The sequence below is a fragment of the Meriones unguiculatus genome, chromosome 10, assembly GCF_030254825.1.
Source record: "Meriones unguiculatus strain TT.TT164.6M chromosome 10, Bangor_MerUng_6.1, whole genome shotgun sequence".
Classification (NCBI taxonomy): Eukaryota; Metazoa; Chordata; class Mammalia; order Rodentia; family Muridae; genus Meriones; species Meriones unguiculatus.
Window position 1 is genome coordinate 86812771 of NC_083358.1, and position 19544 is coordinate 86832314.

At 37.7% G+C, this 19544-nt stretch overlaps 1 protein-coding gene across 4 annotated transcripts in view; it reads right to left on the reverse strand.

Moving 5' to 3' along the window:
* Dpyd (dihydropyrimidine dehydrogenase) overlaps positions 1 to 19544 on the reverse strand; it is a 925939-nt gene that overhangs the window by 480127 nt on the left and 426268 nt on the right. For all 4 annotated transcript variants that reach the window (XM_060392818.1, XM_060392819.1, XM_060392817.1 and 1 more), the window contains exon 12: positions 12489 to 12673. In XM_060392818.1, the coding sequence (XP_060248801.1) occupies positions 12489 to 12673 (185 nt within the window). The remainder of the gene's footprint in view (positions 1 to 12488; positions 12674 to 19544) is intronic.

Sequence of the window (19544 nt, forward strand, 5' to 3'; positions counted from 1 at the left end):
ATGTCAAAGAAATTACATATGCACGACTGCAGCGACTGCATGCATTCATTCATGAGATAATATATGTATGAAATAATTTAAAAACATGGTCTCTAGTGTGACAGTTTTCCCCAACCGAAACTGAAACACAGGACAAGCAAGGTTTTAAAGAATTCATTTATGTGTGCGTGAGTATACATATCAAAAAGATTGAGAGAGAGAGAGGGAGAGAGAGAGAGAGAGAGAGAGAGAGAGGAGAGAGGAAAGAGGGAAGAGTTAGAGAAAGAGAAAGATTCCCATCCTCAAGAAGAACACCCCCGAGCTGTCTCTCCATCCCCGCAACAGTTTCTCTTAATGATTCCGATCATAACAAAACACTATTTATGATCACAATGAGTTCATTATATAACGCAGATGTTAATTTTATTTTTTTCTTTAAATTTATTTTTTATTATGTGCATGTGTGTGTCTGTGGGAAGATGTGTTCATGTGGAGGCAGGTGCCCACGGAGGCCAGGGGTGTCACATCTTATGGAGCTGGAGTTACAAGTTGTTGTGAAGTTGCTTTGTGTGGTTGCTGGGAACTGAACTTTGGTCCTCTGGGAAACCGGTACATGCTCTTAACTGCTGAGCCATCTCACTCATATTTTAAAAAATTAATTCTGTCATTCTGAATATTTTTCCCATTCAATACCTAGATATGTTCTTCTTTTCAACGAATAGAAAGAAACAAGCATGACCAGCTCATTGCAATGACCAATATGTGGTGCCTATTATGTCATGTCCTGGACCCTTTGAAAAATGCTGCCAGATGTAATGGGACAAGTCCAGCGAGCAGGGTCACCCTACAGAAAAAAATCTTGATTTGCTGTAAAAGAAATCTATAATCAGTATCACATATCAAAGAGACTGAGCTTCATCTTGAGTGCAATGAGGAGACACTGAAAGGATTTTAGTGAGGAAATTAGACTCACTCTCAAATCCCAGGAGGTTCAGCTGATGCAGTGTTGGGGTACTAGATTCAGAGGTGAAAACACTTTCAGCAGAGATCATGGAGGCAGGAAGCACATTATGACCTAGTGCAGAGAGAAACTCCACATGCTATCTCTCCCACTTTGTAGCAAACACTCTGGCAGAAATGTATAAGTATTGACTCTATTTCACAGTAAACCACATGTAACTACCATCTCAATTCCATTTTAAAAATGAATTCAGTACCTAGTTTGATGTGTTTAATCCTTCACACAACCCAAACTTTTTACTAAGCATTATATCTTTAATACTTCAAATACTCTCATTCCTAGAAACATGTGTCTTGATAAAGAATCACATATTTCTCTTCATTATATTAGACATTTGTCATAAGAGTAGGTGGAAGTTTAAGTGAAATGCTCATTTAGTTTTTAAATTTTTTAATTTATTATTTATTACAATTTGTTCACTTTGTATCGGGCTGTTGCTCCCTCCTTTGTCACCTCCCAATCACACCCTTTCTGCCTCTTCTTCCCCTACGCCCCTCCTCTAGTCGACTGATAGGGGAGGACCTCCTCCCCTTATATCTGACGCTATTCTATTAAGTTTCATCAGGGCTGGCTGCAAAATCTTCCTCTGTGGACTGGCAAGGCTGCACTGGCCAGGGAGAGGTGATCAGAGAGGCTGCCACTGAGTTCATGCCAGAGACAGCCCTTGCTTGCCTTACTGAAGAACACAATTGGAGACTGAGTCTATGAGCTACATCTGGGCTGATGTTTTAGGTCCTCTCCATCATGGTCCTTATTGGGGGGGGTATCAGTCTCTGGAGGGTCCCCCAAGGCCCAATTTTTTGGCTCTTTTGATATCCTATTGGAGGTCCTGTCCCCTCCAAGTCTTTCTAGCTCCTCCTTCTTTAATAAAATTCCATGCGCTCTGTCCAAAGTTTGGCTATGAGTCTCAGCCTCTGTTTTGATGCCTCAATCAGTAGAGTCTTTAAGAGGCCATCTGTGGTAGGCTCCTGTCCTGTTCCTTGTCTTCTCCTGCTTCTGATATCTATCGCATTTACCCTTCTGAATGAGGATTGAGCATCTTCCCTAGGATCTTCTTTGTTGTTTAGCTTCTTTAGGACTATAGATTTTAGAATGTTAATCCTATTTTACATGTTTAATAATCACTTATGGTGAGTATATACCATGTGTGTCTCTCTCCATGTGGGATACCTCACTCAGGATGATCTTTTCTAGTTTGCACTATTTGCCTGCAAATTTCATGATTCCCTTGTTTTTTTAATGTATTTAATTAAACTTTAATTTTTATATTAGTTATAGTTTAGTCACTTTGTACCCCAGCTGTAGTCCCCTCCATCTTCCCCTCCCAACCCCACCTGCCTTCCCTACGCCTCTCTCCGATTCCCTTGTTTTTAATAGCTGAGTAGTAAATATACCATAAGTTCTGTATCCATTCTTCAACTAAGGGACATCTGGGCTGTTCCCAGATTCTGGCTATTATGAATAGAGCTGCTATGAACACGGTTGAACAAATGTCCTTGTTGTATAGTTGAGCATATTTTGGTTATATGCCTAGGAGTGGTATAGCTGGATCTTGAGGTAGCACTGTTCCTAATTTCCTGAGAAAGCATCAGATTGATTTCCAGGAAACAACTTTCTGAACAGAACACCAATAGCACAGGCTCTAAGATCAACAATCAATAAATGGGACCTCATAAAACTGAAAAGCATCTGTAAAGCAAAGGATACTGTCATCAAAACAAAATGACAGCCTACAGATTGGGAAAGGATATTCACCAACCCTATATCTGACACAGGCCTAATAATGTCCAGAATATATAAAGAACTCAAGAAGTTAAACACCAGTAAACCAAGTAATCCAATTAAAACATGAAGTACAGAGCTAAACAGAAATTCCTAACAGAGGAATATGGAATGGCGGAGAAACACCTGAAAAAATGATCAACATTCTTAGTCATCAGGGAAATGCAAATTAAAAAGACCCTGAGATTTCACCTTACACCCATCAGAATGCCTAAGATCAAAAACTCAAGAGAGAACACATGCTAGAGAGGATGTGGAGAAAGGGGAACCCTCCTCCATTGCTGGTGGGAATGTAAACTTATACAACCACTTTGGAAACCAATCTGGTGCTTATTTGGTTTTTAAGTGAAATATTCTGAAATTAAGGGAAGTTAAAAGATGAAATAAAAACAAGAATATCATACAACCACTTTGGAAACCAATCTGGTGCTTATTTGGTTTTTAAGTGAAATATTCTGAAATTAAGGGAAGTTAAAAGATGAAATAAAAACAAGAATATCATGTTACCCAGTATGAGGGTTTTTTAAAATGTTGACCTGAATGTATATATAAAAGTGACTAGTATTCAACTTCTGGCTATTACAAATAAAGCTGCTACAAACATGGTTGAGCCAATGCCCTTGTTGTATACTTGAGCATCTTTTGGATATATGGCTAGGAGTGGTATAGCTGGATCTTGAGGTAGCACTATTCTTAATTGTCTGAGAAAGCACCAGATTGATTTCCAAAGTGGTTGTACAAGTTTACATTCCCATCAGCAGTGGAGTAGGGTTCCCCTTTCTCCACAACCTCTTTAGCATGTGTTGTCACTTGAGCTTTTGATCTTAGCCATTCTGATGGGAACTTATTGGCCTGCTCTTTGATCACCTCCCCCTGAGGAGGGAGCAGCCTTACCAAGCCACATAGGAAGACAATGCAGCCACTCCTGATGAGACCTGATAGACTAGGATCAGAAGGAGAGGATGACATACTCTATTAGTGAACTAGGGGAGAGACATGGGTGGAGAAGGGGGAGGGAGGGTAGGATTGGGAGGGAATGAGAGAGGGAGCTCCAGGGGGGATACAAAGTGAATAAACTGTAATTAATAAAAAATAAAAAAATACAAAAAATTTAAAAAGTGACTAGTAAAGGCTAGAAACTAAAGGAGAAAGCAAAGTCTCCCTCAATCACTAGAAAAATATACTTTCATATTCTATAACGTGGTTAAGGAAAGAAATTCATAACATTTAATTATATGATGAAAATACACAAGAGCTTGAAGAAAACTTACATACAAAATAATCAGGTGTGAGAATCAATAATGTCCCTTATTTGATCAATATGACCCTTATTTGATCTGTACCTACTTGGAAACATTGTATTGTACTCAGTGAGTATTTACAACCATTATGTTAACAAAATATTTTAGTTGTTTAAAGTGATCGTCATATAATTATCAGACTCTACTTAAAGAGTTGAACATATGCTTTTTACAAAACTTCCAAAAACATTATGGAGGAAAACTTTTCTTTAAAATAATAACATGAAGCGCTATTAAGCTACATTTATAAAATATATTTATACTATGACAAAATAAAAAAATCTTAATTATGAATGCTAGGGAAGGCTTCATCTTGTTTTAAATACACATACTCTCCATATTTGTTTCAGCACTCCTCTTCCTTGTGGCTATCAAGAATTTGGGCAGTTCTTTCTTTGTATATTTAACCTCTGATCTATATTGCATATATAATTGAAATATTTGGGACAATAATGAAAAGCGGCAAGAAATTACCCACTGACTTCTGTTCTGTTCTGTTTTTCAGGTCTCGTCCACATCTCTCACAATCACTATCCCTCTACATTGAATCCAGACATTCAAGCAGATTCATCTGGCATTCCAGAAGATGCTTCTTCCTTATTCTTGGATTTTACTTACCTTTCTTCAAGAAACTGACATACTACTTGGTAACTTATCTACTGGAAGACAATTCACAGCTTCCCACAAAAGATAAACCATCTAAGTGTATCTTCTTCTTACTTCATCTATCAACTGGACAGACTTATCTCTGGAGTCTCACCTGGAGCTTTGATCAGACTGGCCTGTGGGCATGACTGTGGGCACTTCCTTGATTGTTTATGGATACAGGAGGTCGACCTGCTGTGGGAGGCACCATCTCTAGGTAAGTGGGATGGTCTGGGCTTCGTAAAAAAGCTATATGAGCATGAGCCAAAAAGAGCATCATTCATTCATGCTTTCTGCATAAACTCTTTGCCTGTATTCCCTCAGTAATGTCCTGTGGCTTGGAAGATTAAGGTAAAATAAACTTTTTCTTCTCTAAGTTGTTTTTGGACAGAATGTCTTATCTCAGTAACAGAAAAATAAACTAGAACATAAACTTGTACCTTGAGTTGGATTGTTTCTGTGATAGACTTGGGAGAATTGTAAATAAACAAACAAACATTAAGAAATTAAGAAATTTGAACTGAATAAGCCACCAACTATGCAGAGGTTAAAAGGTTGTTCTATAAAAGCTTGAAAGATTAGACTTTTGAGAGAAATTGTTTGAATAGAGTCTTAGACTGTGAAGTTTCAGAGGTTAATAATGACTTTATTAGGAATGTTCTTGCAGTATTTTGGGTTAATAATAAGTGAGTGCTGATTAGCTGAAGAACAAGCTCTGATTAATAAATAAACATCACTGAACTGAAGCCTTCTCTGTTTCATGAAGACAGTAGATGGTGTTTATCTGGGATTATAAAAAAAATCAGACAAAAATCTTCTAGGAAGCATCTCTCAAGGGGTAGCCCACAAACTGAAGTTTTGTAGACAAGGCTATTTTTCAAGCTGGCTGCTGAACTTGGTAATATGTCAGAGTCTCTTTGTCATACTCATATTTAAGGCATAGGAGGTGCAAGATTGGATGAGATGGAGAGCTGCTAAGGCCTGGTGCCATGTTGGGGCTCACCCTCCCTGAGGAGAAGCCATTGATGAAGATTCAGCCTCAGAAACAGGAGAGAACCCAGGATGCTGTAAATACCAGGACTGTGGAATGACCACCAAGTGAGTGATAAGAATGAAGTAGAGTCATCCTAAACTTCTGAGACAAGATTGTGTGCTATAGATTGCAGAGCCAGAGAAGGAGGCTGCCCAAGCCCTTTGGAGTCCAGAAGATCATAAGTGAGTCCCAGATGTCAGACATTGGTCTAGAGTGCATGAATTTGCTGTGCTAGAGTTAGGGCTTGCTGAGTCCCCTGACTTTCCTCAATGATGGGTTGTTACCTGGAAGTGTAAGTTGAAAGAAACTCATTCCTCCCATTTTCTTTTTGTTAGAATGTTTTATCACAGAACCATAAAAGCAAGCTAGAACTTTCTATTATGGAATGTTTGCTGAGATAGACTCACACACATATGTACAGGGAAAGAAAATATAAAACTCAACTTAAATAACATTTCAATATGGCTTTGTAGAACACTGCTATTTTATGAAGAGAAAAAATACATGTGCTCTCAAATATAAATGTATGTATTTTAATTGTGCTTTCTTGAAAAACATATTTTTAATGTTAACGTTTATTTAAACTTTTTTTAAAAAGTCTTATCAATGTGTGTGTGTTATCAAATGTAACTCCATTTGTTTGTTTTAATGTTCTCACTAAGAATCTCCAAGGCTATATTGAGTTCCAATTTAATATTAAAATTTTCTTAGTCTGAGTAAGTCAATACTTAAAAGCCAATAACTGGACCCTTGGGGAATGGGTTAGACATGGGAACAAGAATTGTCAAGGGATAGAGGTGGGACAGATTTGAGAAGGCATGTTGGGTTCAAAGACAATGGATGTGAGGTGGAGACCCCCATGAATAAGTTAAACTCTGAATTAGATAAACACATTAGCAACACATGTGAAGATGTGAATAAATCCAACATACGATTGGGCAATAGAATGGACCTGGTGGGCATAGAGACCAGGGAGGTAGACAGAAGGAGGTAGGGCGAAAAAATTCCCACTAACCTAAAAATAACAGTGGAATGAGAAAACAAAAATATAGGATTGCAGTCAGAGGAGAGCAGTTCAAATAGGAGACTGTCCATGCATGGGAACTGACTTTAGCAGCTGTCTCTGTGAGCTTCCTTTCTTTCAGACAAAAAAAAAAAGCCCCCCAAAAAACCTTAAGAAAAGCTACATTTAAAGCAAAGAATGACCATAAGACTTGCATGCACTGTCTTTAGAGAGACAGAAATCAGACCACAAGTAAGTTGCTATTTCTGAGACTCAGGCTTCTCCTTGTTAAAATTCTCTTCTATTTTTCCTTTGCCTGGAAACTTGTGAGACTATAATGGCCCAAGTTACAGAGGAAGGGTCGAGGAGAGCTTCAAGATGGCAGGATTTGGCTCCCTCCACTCTCCCAACCTAGTGCCATAAAGTCGGCTTCCCCACCGTAAACACTAGTAAGAATTTATTATCTTGGCAGTTAACAGACTTCATTCCTTGTTTCACATTATAATGTCTTACCAAAATTCCCAACCCCTGAGTATGTAGATGAAATATCCTCCAACAACCCTGCCCTGGCCAATTGCACACAGTCATGAGCGTTGCCCCAGAGATCCTGACCACCTCCCCAGGAGCAAAAATACCCTGCTTTCTCCCCAATAAAGAAACCAGTTCTCTGAAGCTGTTCCCAAGCATTGTGTTTGTTGCCTGCACACTCAGTGCTCTGAACAAGATCCTGCCAGTACCCACCTGCCCCGGCTATGCGTTCCTGCCTTCAGTTCACCTCGAATTCTACCTATCCCTAGCAGGAGAGGTGGGTATGGAGTGGCAGAAACTCCTGTTTAATTTATGACTAAGTCATCGATAACTTTAAAAGTTAAGATTTGACAATACAAACAAATTCCAGAATCATAACTTTCTTCTCACTACAAAGCCCATAGTTAGTTTCACTCATTTTTATAGTTCTAAGTTTTAGGGACATCATGCTATGGTCTAGATTCCACACCTTAAGGTCTGCCTCATGCAGATTTCCAGGGTGAGATGAGAAAAGATAGGTAATTTAAGCATGAAAACAATGATACACAGAGTACTGAAATACTCAAACTACAACATCACAGGCCTAATAAGGGGGTCTGACTGAAGTGTGTGAATTTAAAGAGGAAAATTCAAACTATACTGTCAGGGCAAAGATAAGAAAAGGAAAAAAAAAACTAGGTTTAAGAAAAAATGCATTGGTCAAACATAAGCAAAACAAATGAAAATCAGAAAATCAAGGGGGGCTATGACAAATATACATTTTCCTTAATATCCAGATCAGCAAAATCAGAAATGAAAATGGGGACATAACCACAGACATTGAGGAAATCCAAACAATTATTAGGTCATACTACAAAAGCCTATATGCCACAAAATTTGAGAATCTAAATGAAATGGATAATTTTCTTGAAAGATTCCATCTACCAAAACTAAGTCAAGATCAGGTAGAAAGACTGAATAGCCCTATATCTCCCAAGGAAATCGAAGCAGTCATTAACAGTCTCCCCTCCAAAAAAAGCCCTGGACCAGATGGCTTCAGCGCAGAATTCTACAAGACCTTCAAAGAAGTGCTAACTCCAATTCTCCTCAAGCTATTCCACAAAATAGAAACAGAAGGAACACTACCAAACTCATTCTATGAAGCCACAGTCACCTTAATACCTAAACCACACAAAGACCCAACAAAAAAAGAGAACTTTAGGCCTATCTCTCTTATGAACATTGACGCAAAAATACTCAATAAAATACTTGCAAACCGAATCCAAGAACACATCAAAGATATCATCCACCATGACCAAGTAGGCTTCATCCCAGGCATGCAAGGGTGGTTCAACATACGGAAATCCATCAATGTAATCCACTACATAAACAAACTGAAGGAGAAAAACCACATGATCATCTCCTTAGATGCCGAAAAAGCATTTGACAAAGTCCAACACCCATTCATGTTTAAAGTGTTGGAGAGATCAGGGATACAAGGCACATACCTAAACATAGTAAAGGCAATATATAGCAAGCCTATAGCTAACATCAAACTCAATGGAGAGAAACTTAAATCAATCCCACTGAAATCAGGGACAAGACAAGGCTGTCCATTGTCCCCATATCTCTTCAACATAGTACTTGAAGTCCTAGCCAGAGCAATAAGACAAGTAAAGGAGATCAAGGGGATACAAATCGGAAAGGAAGAGGTCAAAGTGTCACTATTTGCAGATGATATGATAGTATACATGAGCGACCCCAAAAATTCAACCAGAGAACTCCTTCAGCTGATAAACACCTTCAGCAAAGTGGCAGGATACAAAATCAACTCAAAAAAATCAGAAGCCCTCCTATATACCAAAGACAAAAAGGCTGAGAAAGAAATTAGGGAAACAACACCCTTCACAATAGCCACTAGTCAAATAAAGTACCTTGGTGTGACTCTAACCAAGCAAGTGAAAGACCTGTTTGAGAAAAACTTCAAGTCTCTGAAGAAAGAAATCGAAGAAGATATCAGAAGATGGAAAGATCTCCCGTGCTCATGGATTGGTAGGATTAACATTATGAAAATGGCCATACTGCCAAAAGCAATCTACAGATTCAATGCAATTCCCATCAAAATACCAACTCAATTCTTTACAGACCTTGAAAAAAAGATTCTCAGCTTCATATGGAGAAACAAAAAACCCAGAATCTCCAAAACGATCCTGTACGACAACAGATCATCTGGAGGTATCTCCATTCCTGATCCCAAGCTGTACTACAGGGCAACAGTAATAAAAACTGCATGGTATTGGCATAGAAACAGAAAGGAGGATCAATGGAACCGCATAGAAGACCCAGAAATAAATCCACACACCTATGAATGCTCGATATTCGACAAAGAAGCCAATTCCATTCAATGGAAAAAAGACAGCATCTTCAACAAATGGTGCTGGACCAACTGGATGTCTACATGCAGAAAAATGAAAATAGATCCATATTTATCACCCTGCACAAAACTAACATCAAAGTGGATCAAGGACCTCAACATAAAACCAGATACCCTAAATCAATTGGAAAAAAAAGTGGGGAACAGCCTAAAACTCATTGGCACAGGAGACAACTTCCTGAACAGAACACCAACAGCACAGGCTCTAAGAGCAACAATCAATAAATGGGACCTCATGAAACTGAAAAGTTTCTTTAAAGCAAAGGATACCATCATCAAAACAAAACGACTGCCTACAGATTGGGAAAGAATCTTCACTAACCCTTTATCTGACAGAGGACTAATATCCAGTATATACAAAGAACTAAAGAAGCTGAAAAGCAGCAATCCAAGTAATCCAATTAAAAAATGGGGAACAGAGCTAAACAGAGAATTCTCGACAGAGGAATATCAAATGGCAGAAAAACACTTAAAGAAATGCTCATCCTCATTAGCCATCAGGGAAATGCAAATCAAAACGACCCTGAGATATCACCTTACACCCATCAGAATGGCCAAGATGAAAAACTCAAGTGATAACACATGCTGGAGAGGTTGTGGAGAAAGGGGAACCCTCCTCCACTGCTGGTGGGAATGTAAACTTGTACAACCACTCTGGAAAGCTATCTGGCGCTTTCTAAGACAAATAGGAATAGTGCTTCCTCCAGACCCAGCTATACCACTGCTAGGTATATACCCAAAGTTTGTTCAAGTACACAAGAAGTGTGTGAATTTAAAGAGGAAAATTCAAACTATACTGTCAGGGCAAAGATAAGAAAAGGAAAAAAAACTAGGTTTAAGAAAAAATGCATTGGTCAAACATAAGCAAAACAAACGAAAATCAGAAAATCAAGGGGGCTATGACAAATATACATTTTCCTTAATAGGACAGGAGCCTACTGCAGAGGGCCTCTGAAAGATTCTACCTAGCAGTATATCAAGGCAGATGTGGAGACTCATAACTAAACTTTGGGCAAAGTACAGGGAATCATATGAAAGAAGGAGGAATTAGTATGACCTGGAGAGGACAAGAGCTCCATAAGGACCAACTATATCAGGGCACAGGGATCTTCTATGAGACTGTTTCTCCAGCCAAGGACCATGTATGGATATAACCTAGAACCCCTGCTTGGATGTAGCCCATGGCAGCTCAGCATCCAAGTGGGTACCTTAGTAAGGGGAACAGGGAATGTCTCTGACATGAACTCAATGGCTGGCTCTTTGACCTCTCCCAGCCCCTGCAGGAGGAGCAGCCTTGCTAGGCCACAGAGGAGGACATTGCAGCCAGTCCTGAAGATACCTGATAAGCTAGGGTCAAATGGAAGGGGAGGAGGACCTCCCCTATCAGTGGACTTTAAAAGGTCCAGGGAGGAGATGAGGGAGGGAGGGTAGAATTGGGAGTGATTGAGGGAGGGGGCTATGGCTGGGATACAAAGTAAATAACCTGTGATTAATATAAAAAAATTAAAATCATAAAAAATCAAATCAAATAAATAAATTAAATTACAGAAAAGAGAAACTGAATAGGTTGTATTTGTATATGTGTATATACATGTTTTTGATTGTGTGCTTGTGTCTGTAACAATTAATAAAAGAAAGTCCATGAATTTGAAAGGGAGGAAGGAGAGATACACAGGAGAGTTGGGACAAAAGAAGGAAAGGAAGAAATGATGTAATCAAAATAAAAGAAATAATAAATTATATAAAATGATTTAAAACTGTGTTAATAAGACAAACTCACCCAGGAACACTATGTAAATGAGTGAATCGAATCAAGCTGTGCAATAAAAATATAACATATTTAGTAAGAGTACAAGACTAAAACCTAGTAGTTTTACTGGTAGTGTGCTTCAGCACCACAGAGTCGCCGTACCAGAGCTTGCTCAACTCACTATTCCATCATTTTAACATTCTGTATCTTATCATAAAACCATTTAGTATAAAAACTTGCCACTAAACTGATGTTTTTCAATAGTTTGCTTTCTGCTTGTCTGTGCATGCATAGGAATTCATCTGGTCCACATGGATAGACCAAATAGCTTTCTAGACTGCATTGGCTCCTTATGAATCAGATTCGAGCTCCTATCGTGGTGGGTATCATCAAATGTGATACATGTAGTCTCTTTATTTAATCTATTGCAAATACTTTGCAACGAGCTTTCACTTCATAGCACTCTGCTAATAGAAATACATAATGCATTTTTCAATCAGCTGACTGATTTTACTACCCAGTATGCATGTTAAAATTTGTATCCAAGTAAAAATATATATGTACATATTTTATAAGTACATAGACAACTTATAAAAATGCTCATATTGGGTTAGGGAGATGGCTCATTGGGTAAGAGTACTTACTATGCAAGCATGAGCTCAAATCTTCAGAACCCATGCAAAACAGCTGGCAAGGTTCCAGGTACCTACAGCCCTAGCACTGGTAGAAAGTACAGACAGGAGGATCAGCGAGGTTTTCTGGCTGTCAGCTCAGCTCCTGGTTCATTGAGAGGCCCAATGCCACGTCAGTAAATCAGAAAGAGCTAGAGTAAGACTCCCAATGTCCTCTTTTGGCTTCTATGAACATACTGGTATGTGCACCCAAACAGGCACATACACAAGCATATGCCTCTCACGTCCTCCCTCTCTCATACAAGCATACACATAAACAAACCAAATTCATACAAATTAGCACTAAAACTCAAAAAGTACTTATGAGAAAAGAAAATCTTATACTGATGACAAATGCTTACCTGTATGTACTTGTGAATGTACCAAGAAGCCTGTTTCCCATCATTCACGGATTCCACTGTGGTGTTAGCCACACCCACAACATCACCACCTGCGAACACCCATGGCTCACTGGTTTGCATGGTTTCTGGATTCACTTCTGGGAGACCCCATCTGTTAAACTTGATGGGACTCAAGGCTTCTTTCACTAAAACAAGGGAAAGACAATAGGCAATGACAGATCAGTGAATAATATATCAGCTTGAAAGTCAGGAAAATATACATATTAATTATTGTTCTTTGTATATAAGCAACTGTTTTTAATAAACCAAAAATGGCAATTTAATAAAGATACCAGAGACAACACAACCAAGTTTATTATTTAAACTAAGAAAACATACCTCACATGTAGAAACTAAGAAGAGTTGGTCCATACTTAGTATCTGGCCTCCTATCTATTAAGGGTTGAATTTATGAAGAAAGCACAGCCTCTGAAATACATCTAAATGAATTTTCTAAAGTATACTTATCCATAAATCTGTTACTATTCACATCATCACAGTAGTTTCCCTGGTTGCTATAGATGAAAGCTGTAGAGTTATAGTTTGGGATGTAAAGCAAGTCTCTCCTATTCATAACAAGACACTTTATATTTACCATTATTGTTAAACATTTAGACTCAGATGAACACTCAAACTGAACTCAAAATAATTGTTTCTTTTATTTCACAAAATCCAGCAAATGCAAATATCACCCTTACTTCTTTGTGGAGATTCTCTTGAAGTGTATGCAGAATTATTTGCTATGTATTTTCTCAGGTAATCTAAAGATGCCATGAAAAAGGTTTGGTGCTTTTTAAAGAAAATCATATAATGGAAATTTTATACGGAATTGCAGTCATGGGATTTGTAAAAGAAAGGCTTTCTGAAAGATGAAGTACACAGAGCAAAAGAGCCTTTCTTCTGGAACAAATGTGCTGGAGTTCAGTGTCAATGTTATCTACAGGTGGCATGTCATGATTTTTAAGTACAACGTGTAGATATAGGGAAAAAAACAACAAAACAAAACAAAACAAAAAAACCCTATTCCTTCAATGGGGAGAATGAGGGAGATGATGATGATGATGATGATGATGATGATGATGATGATGAAGAAGAAGATAGATAGATAGATAGATAGATAGATAGATAGATAGATAGACAGACAGACAGACAGATAGATAGATGAGAGAGGGAGAGAGACTGAACACTGAAGAGTGCCTGGAAATTCCTGAAATAGAAACTGTAATTGTGGAAAGAATCAACTATATAGTAAAGTAACCAAAACATTAAAAATAATGAGATACCATAAACATGAACCTTGTCAAAATGCATAAAGAGACTGTGGGGTGCCCAGCCTCAGCTAGTGAGTCTAAAACACAATCCCTATGCCTAAGGCTGAGGGGGCAGAAAGACTGTCTGAGCCAGGGGACTAGGAGAAAAATTACAACCCCATTCAACAAACCGATGTGGATAGGGGAAATCTCACAAGGTAGACCCCTCAATGAAGAGATATAGGCAGTCATGTAGGTAAGGAAAATCACTTCATTTTCTCCAGAAGATGAGCCTCTGATGTGGTTCCCAATCCCAAGTGGCCAGCCCTAACCACATCCATATAGAAGTAGTAGTGCTACATGGCTAAATGGACTGAGCAGGTTGTGTGTGTGTGTGTGTGTGTGTGTGTGTGTGTGTGTGTGTGTGTGTGTAAGTGTACATGTGTGTGAAAGTAATGGGACAAAACAGAAAAGTTGCAGGGTCAAAAGTAGTGGAGTAGAAATGTTATAAGTATACCATACTCATGTACAAAAATCTAGGAAAAAAATAATTAAGAATAAGCCCTGTTTTATATCTGTTGCATCAGATAAAGTAAGAATAAACAGATATCATTGAGCTGGTCCTGCTGTGCTTTTACTACACGCCCGTAGCTCCCAGAACACAGAAATGTGTATATTTGCATGCACGCTACTGCATATGCAACTGTACTTCAACTTTAGAAAACACGGGCTGGATTGATGGGTGTGTGATTAAAAGAGTCCGTGAGATAAAGCTACCACAGTCAGGTTTCTATTTAAAAATCTTCTGCTATTTGTATTTCTCTGCTAGCTCACCTTTCATCAAGAGTAAAATTAAATATTCATGTAATTATTTTCGATGCAAAATGGCATTTTGAGATTTTCTTCTAATGTCTTTAAAGGTCACATGAAGGGAGACCTTTCTCATTGTTCCCTGTTGCATAACAGATCATCACTACCATCTGTTGACAGGTACTTGAGTTGCAAGAACATCAATAGTGAATATGGCTCATTTCTTCAATCCAGCATAATGTGCCATCATTGAATAGTACACTTTACAACCATAGACCAATAATTATAAATAATTACACATAAGAAGTGGTATTATTTGTCTAAAACTTTGATATACCCTGGCCCTATTAGAGATATAAAATAGTGTTTTAAATCAGAAAAAAAGTTCCAGATTATTTCACTAAAAATTCACATCACTTTTATAAATTTAATCTCATTTTTGATGGATACAGCCTTGAAAGTAAAGTACTGATTTTACTCTAAGAATGAGCAAAATAAAGATTACGTATTAGCTATTATTCCTTACAACACCTATTAAAGACATATTGTGAAGCTATTGAAATTTAAATTGTGAACCCTTACTTGAACACTTCTGAAGCCTTCTGCCTAACATGAAGTTTGTAAATTTTATTTTTTTTTCGTTCTTTCTTTAAATATTCTGAAGTTTTAGGGGTTGAACACGAGCTTGGTACAAGCTAGGCAGTAGCACTCTGTCATTGAGCTATATCTGAAGCCTGTTAAATGTTTAGATTCTCAAAGGAGGGCCCTAGGGTCTCACAAGTTTGTATCTGCTTGAACCAGAGAATTACATGCACATTTATGAATGCATGTCTCTCAGAAATCATGCTTGCATACTGTTCAAAATAAGCTCTTCATTATGTAGTTTACTCAGCTTTTGAAATCTTAGGCTTGAATATCAACTATTGTAATCATTTAGTCACTTCTGACATTGATCTAAACTATTTTTTAAATGAAAGCATTGTTTGATTTTATATTCCAAATTATATGTTAAATTTTCATATTAAAATATATCTTAGATTTCTTCCAAAAAGTATTGAATTGCCTTTTGCCCTTTCGTAGGATTATTCAAGTTTAGTATGTCTCTAACTTCACTCTTGAAATTTTAAGCAGATCAAAAGTTACAGATTCAGCTTTGATATTATGAAATATAAACCAAAACAGTGATAGTCTGACTAAATTTGAATATGTAATTCTAGGGTCGTCAGTATCTACAAAGAAACATTTGAAAACGTAGATTCACAAAATGTAAGTATAAACAGTGCTGCAGCAGGTCCTAAATGTTTTCTGTCAGCAGTGCCAAGCAGCTACTCTCAGAATAATGGTCATACCATCGCAAACCATGTATTTCCTTGCATGTACACTAGACTCTGTTTAGACATGAAAAGCATTTATATAGATTCATAAGCTCTTTGATTCTATAGATGGATCAAAAATACCTTTCTCAATTTCATGCATGCCTAAAGTATGTTTTTTTTATTCACTGATAGATATTCGCAAGTATGAATGCCAAAGGTTGATTGAATGCCTCCCCTTGATGCCACTCCATTTTATTTGTTGACCAAGGGTCTCTAACTCAACCTGCAGCTCATTAATTAGGTTTCACTTGCTGACCAATGAGTGTTAGGGAATCTATCTGTATCTACCCTACCAGTGCTACAGTTTCAATAGACATCACTACCCCTAACTTTTTATTATGTTGAGGTGATTTGAACTCAGGACTGCAGGCCTGGGTGGCAGGCACTTTAATGAAGAAATCATCTCCTTGGCCTTATCTTTCTTAACTTCAGTGACTCTCAAACAATAGCCATTGTTCCCACTATTTTAGCTTCTTATTTTTGTAAGCCATAAAGTATTATAACTAGATATTTCAAGTTAAGAATCCAATTCTGTTCATTTTCCTTGTAATTTGTCAGTGTAGAGTCCATTTTTTCAGCTGCTAGTAACAAGGGAATGTCTCTCATCTGCATCATGGGAATCATTCTTATATGGACAACTGAAAACTCTTACTCCTCTGCTGATACATTCAACTTGGAAATCAATGTAAACAAACCTCAGAAGCAGATCACTACTGCCTTGATGCTGCTAGAAAGGATGAGGACCCAAGTGAATGAAAAATGTATGTTTACATTTGCAAACCAAATAACTGCTTGCCATCTCCTATGAAGTGTTAAATGAATATTAATAAAGGCTTGCGTGGTTTCCTTTCTTTCTTGAAGGGGGTGGGCATTTTCTGTTATGATCATTTATAGTTTGCATACAGGTTTCCAAGGAAGTGTATGTTCATGTGGAGGTAGGCATATGCCTCAGTAGCTCCATAGTTGAACAACAACAACAACAACAAAAGGAACTTGAAAAAGAGCCGTTAAATGTGCTTATTCACAGTCCAGATTATTCTGCAAATGAGAGATAAATATGCTAAATGATATGGTGCCTGGAATTTTATGCAGTCCTTAAAAGAACGGAAACATCCTTAATTCATACCAAACATTCAAGATTTATGTTAATTTTCTGCTTTAATTACTACTGTGTTCAAATGAGCTTATTTAAAAAACAAAGACACTCCAAGGTAGCTTTATAACAAGAAATTGTTTTGAAATAGGAACTTTTAGTCAATTTAATGTTATGCCTGAGATGACTTTTTAAAAAAAATAGACTTAATTGTACTGTGACACATAATTTCTTCAATAAGCCACACCTTGGAATTGCAGAAACTATCCCTTGGGGACATATCATCAGCAGATGCATGTTGCTAAGTTCAATTAAATGGACATAGTCGTGCTGTCATATATATAGAAGAAAAATCCATACATGTATAACAAGTGTGTTTCTCAGTATTTATAAAAAGATGTGGAAGGCATTATAGTTGAGTACATAAATATAAATTAATTGTCCATAAACAAAGGGACAACAGTGTCAAAACCATAACGGAGAGGATTATTAGTATTCTTTAAAGAGTTAGACATTACAAAGGAATGGAAGAAAAAATCCTTTAACATTTCTAGTGAAGTATTATCCTGATAACATAGATGCATTCATCCCCATGAGTGCTGTTTAATTTGATATCAGTGATGACCCAGTAGGATCAAAGCATGATGAGAGAAGAAAACAAGCTAGGGTAATCACCTCAGTAATTTACAGAAGAAAGCAAAATCGGAGGCAGATCAAACAATTCTAAGTGGAGAGCCAAGATCTGAGAATTCTGTTTAAATAGAAGACCAGGTTGGAGAAGGCAAGGGATGGAACCAAAAAATACTTTCATCTGAGAACACCATGTTGGTACAGCAGGCTGTTGTTCCATATACATAGCCCTAAGAATACAACCACCATGCATGCCCCAAAGTCAATGGGGTCTGAAGTGAGGGGCTGCCATTTTCCTTCAACCAGCCTAAGTAGTCCTCCTTGACTCTGCATCTTTTCCTTCTCAAGTCCTTTGTCACGATATTTCTTACTCTGTTCCTATACAGTATTTACACTTTTCTCTTTTCCTCACCTCCTTTGAAACCTTGGATTGTGACATGTTGCACCCTTCTCATAGCTATATCCAATATCTATTTTTATCCACTTCGTTAGAGTAATTCACACTGCCCCCTTTTCTCACTACTCAAAGATGTCTTCCATTATGTCCATCCATTGAAACTACGGCCTATTTGGTTGACAAGTCCTATGTCCCTGTCTTACTTTTTGTTTTTATGTAGCATCCCACAGTTAAACTCTATTATATTTTTATTCTTTTTCTTCTTACATGAGCAGAAAGCTCTTCTGTCCACATTCCCTCCATTATTGAGTTGTCCTTTGGCTTGTAGGTATTTTCCATTTCTAAGTTTTCTTCTTCATAGTTCTTTATCATCCAGAGCACTACATATTCTCCAATAGAAATTATAGTCAATTGTGGCCCTGAGCTTGATCTCAATAAAAATGACCACAAGCTCTACTTTAAAGTCTTCCTTTATTCAGTTTTCTTCACCTTAGTTACTATTGTATTTCTGTAGAGACCCCACCACGACAACAAAAAATACCTATAAAAGAAAACATTTAATTGGACACTTGCTTATAGTTTTAGAGGGTGTGAATGACTAATGATTGGAAGGCAGGTATGGTGGCTAGAGCCACTGAGAGAGCTTACATCTTACCCACAATTTGGAGACAAAAAGTGATAAAGATAGAGATAGAAATAGATAGATAGATAGATAGATAGATAGATAGATAGATAGATAGATAGATAGATAGATATAGAAAGCAGAGGAGGAGGAAACAGAAAGAGGAAGAGGAGGAAGAAAACACAACAGTTCTACTAAGAAGGGATTAAGCATTCAAACATACAAGCCTATAGGGTTTATTCTCATTAAACAACCACACTGCCTGTCAGATTTTATTCTGGATGGTCCACCATTCCTGCCAAGTTATCACATCCAAACTCTGATCACAATACTGTTCTGTTCCCTCCTTCATTTCATAATCATTAGTGACCTCCATGCTTTACTTGTAAATTCCTGTGGGCACCTTGTAGATGTTTGATTTTTCTATTGCCTAAGCCTAATGAGTCCTTTTTCTTGTTCTACTGTCAAGAATCATCCTTGTCTGATATTTTTTAGAAAGTCTGAGGAATATCACATGAGACCTTGTTTGTCTCCCCATTGCCAAAACTAAAAACCAGTTGGATCAATACCCAATATGCCTTTCTTCCACTAGTATTTAGGAACTCTGCCTTCTGTTAAGAACCATGGGGCATTCAACGGATGACTTTGATCCCCACGCCATCTCTTCCTGCTACTCTACCATTATCTAGCATTTCTTTTTTTTTAATTTTCTTATTTAACTTTTATTAATTACACTTTATTCCTTTTGTATCCCCCCATAGGCCCCTTCCTCCTCCCCTCCCGATCCCACCCTCCTCCCCCCTTTCTGCCTGCATGCCTCTCCCCAAGTCCACTGATAG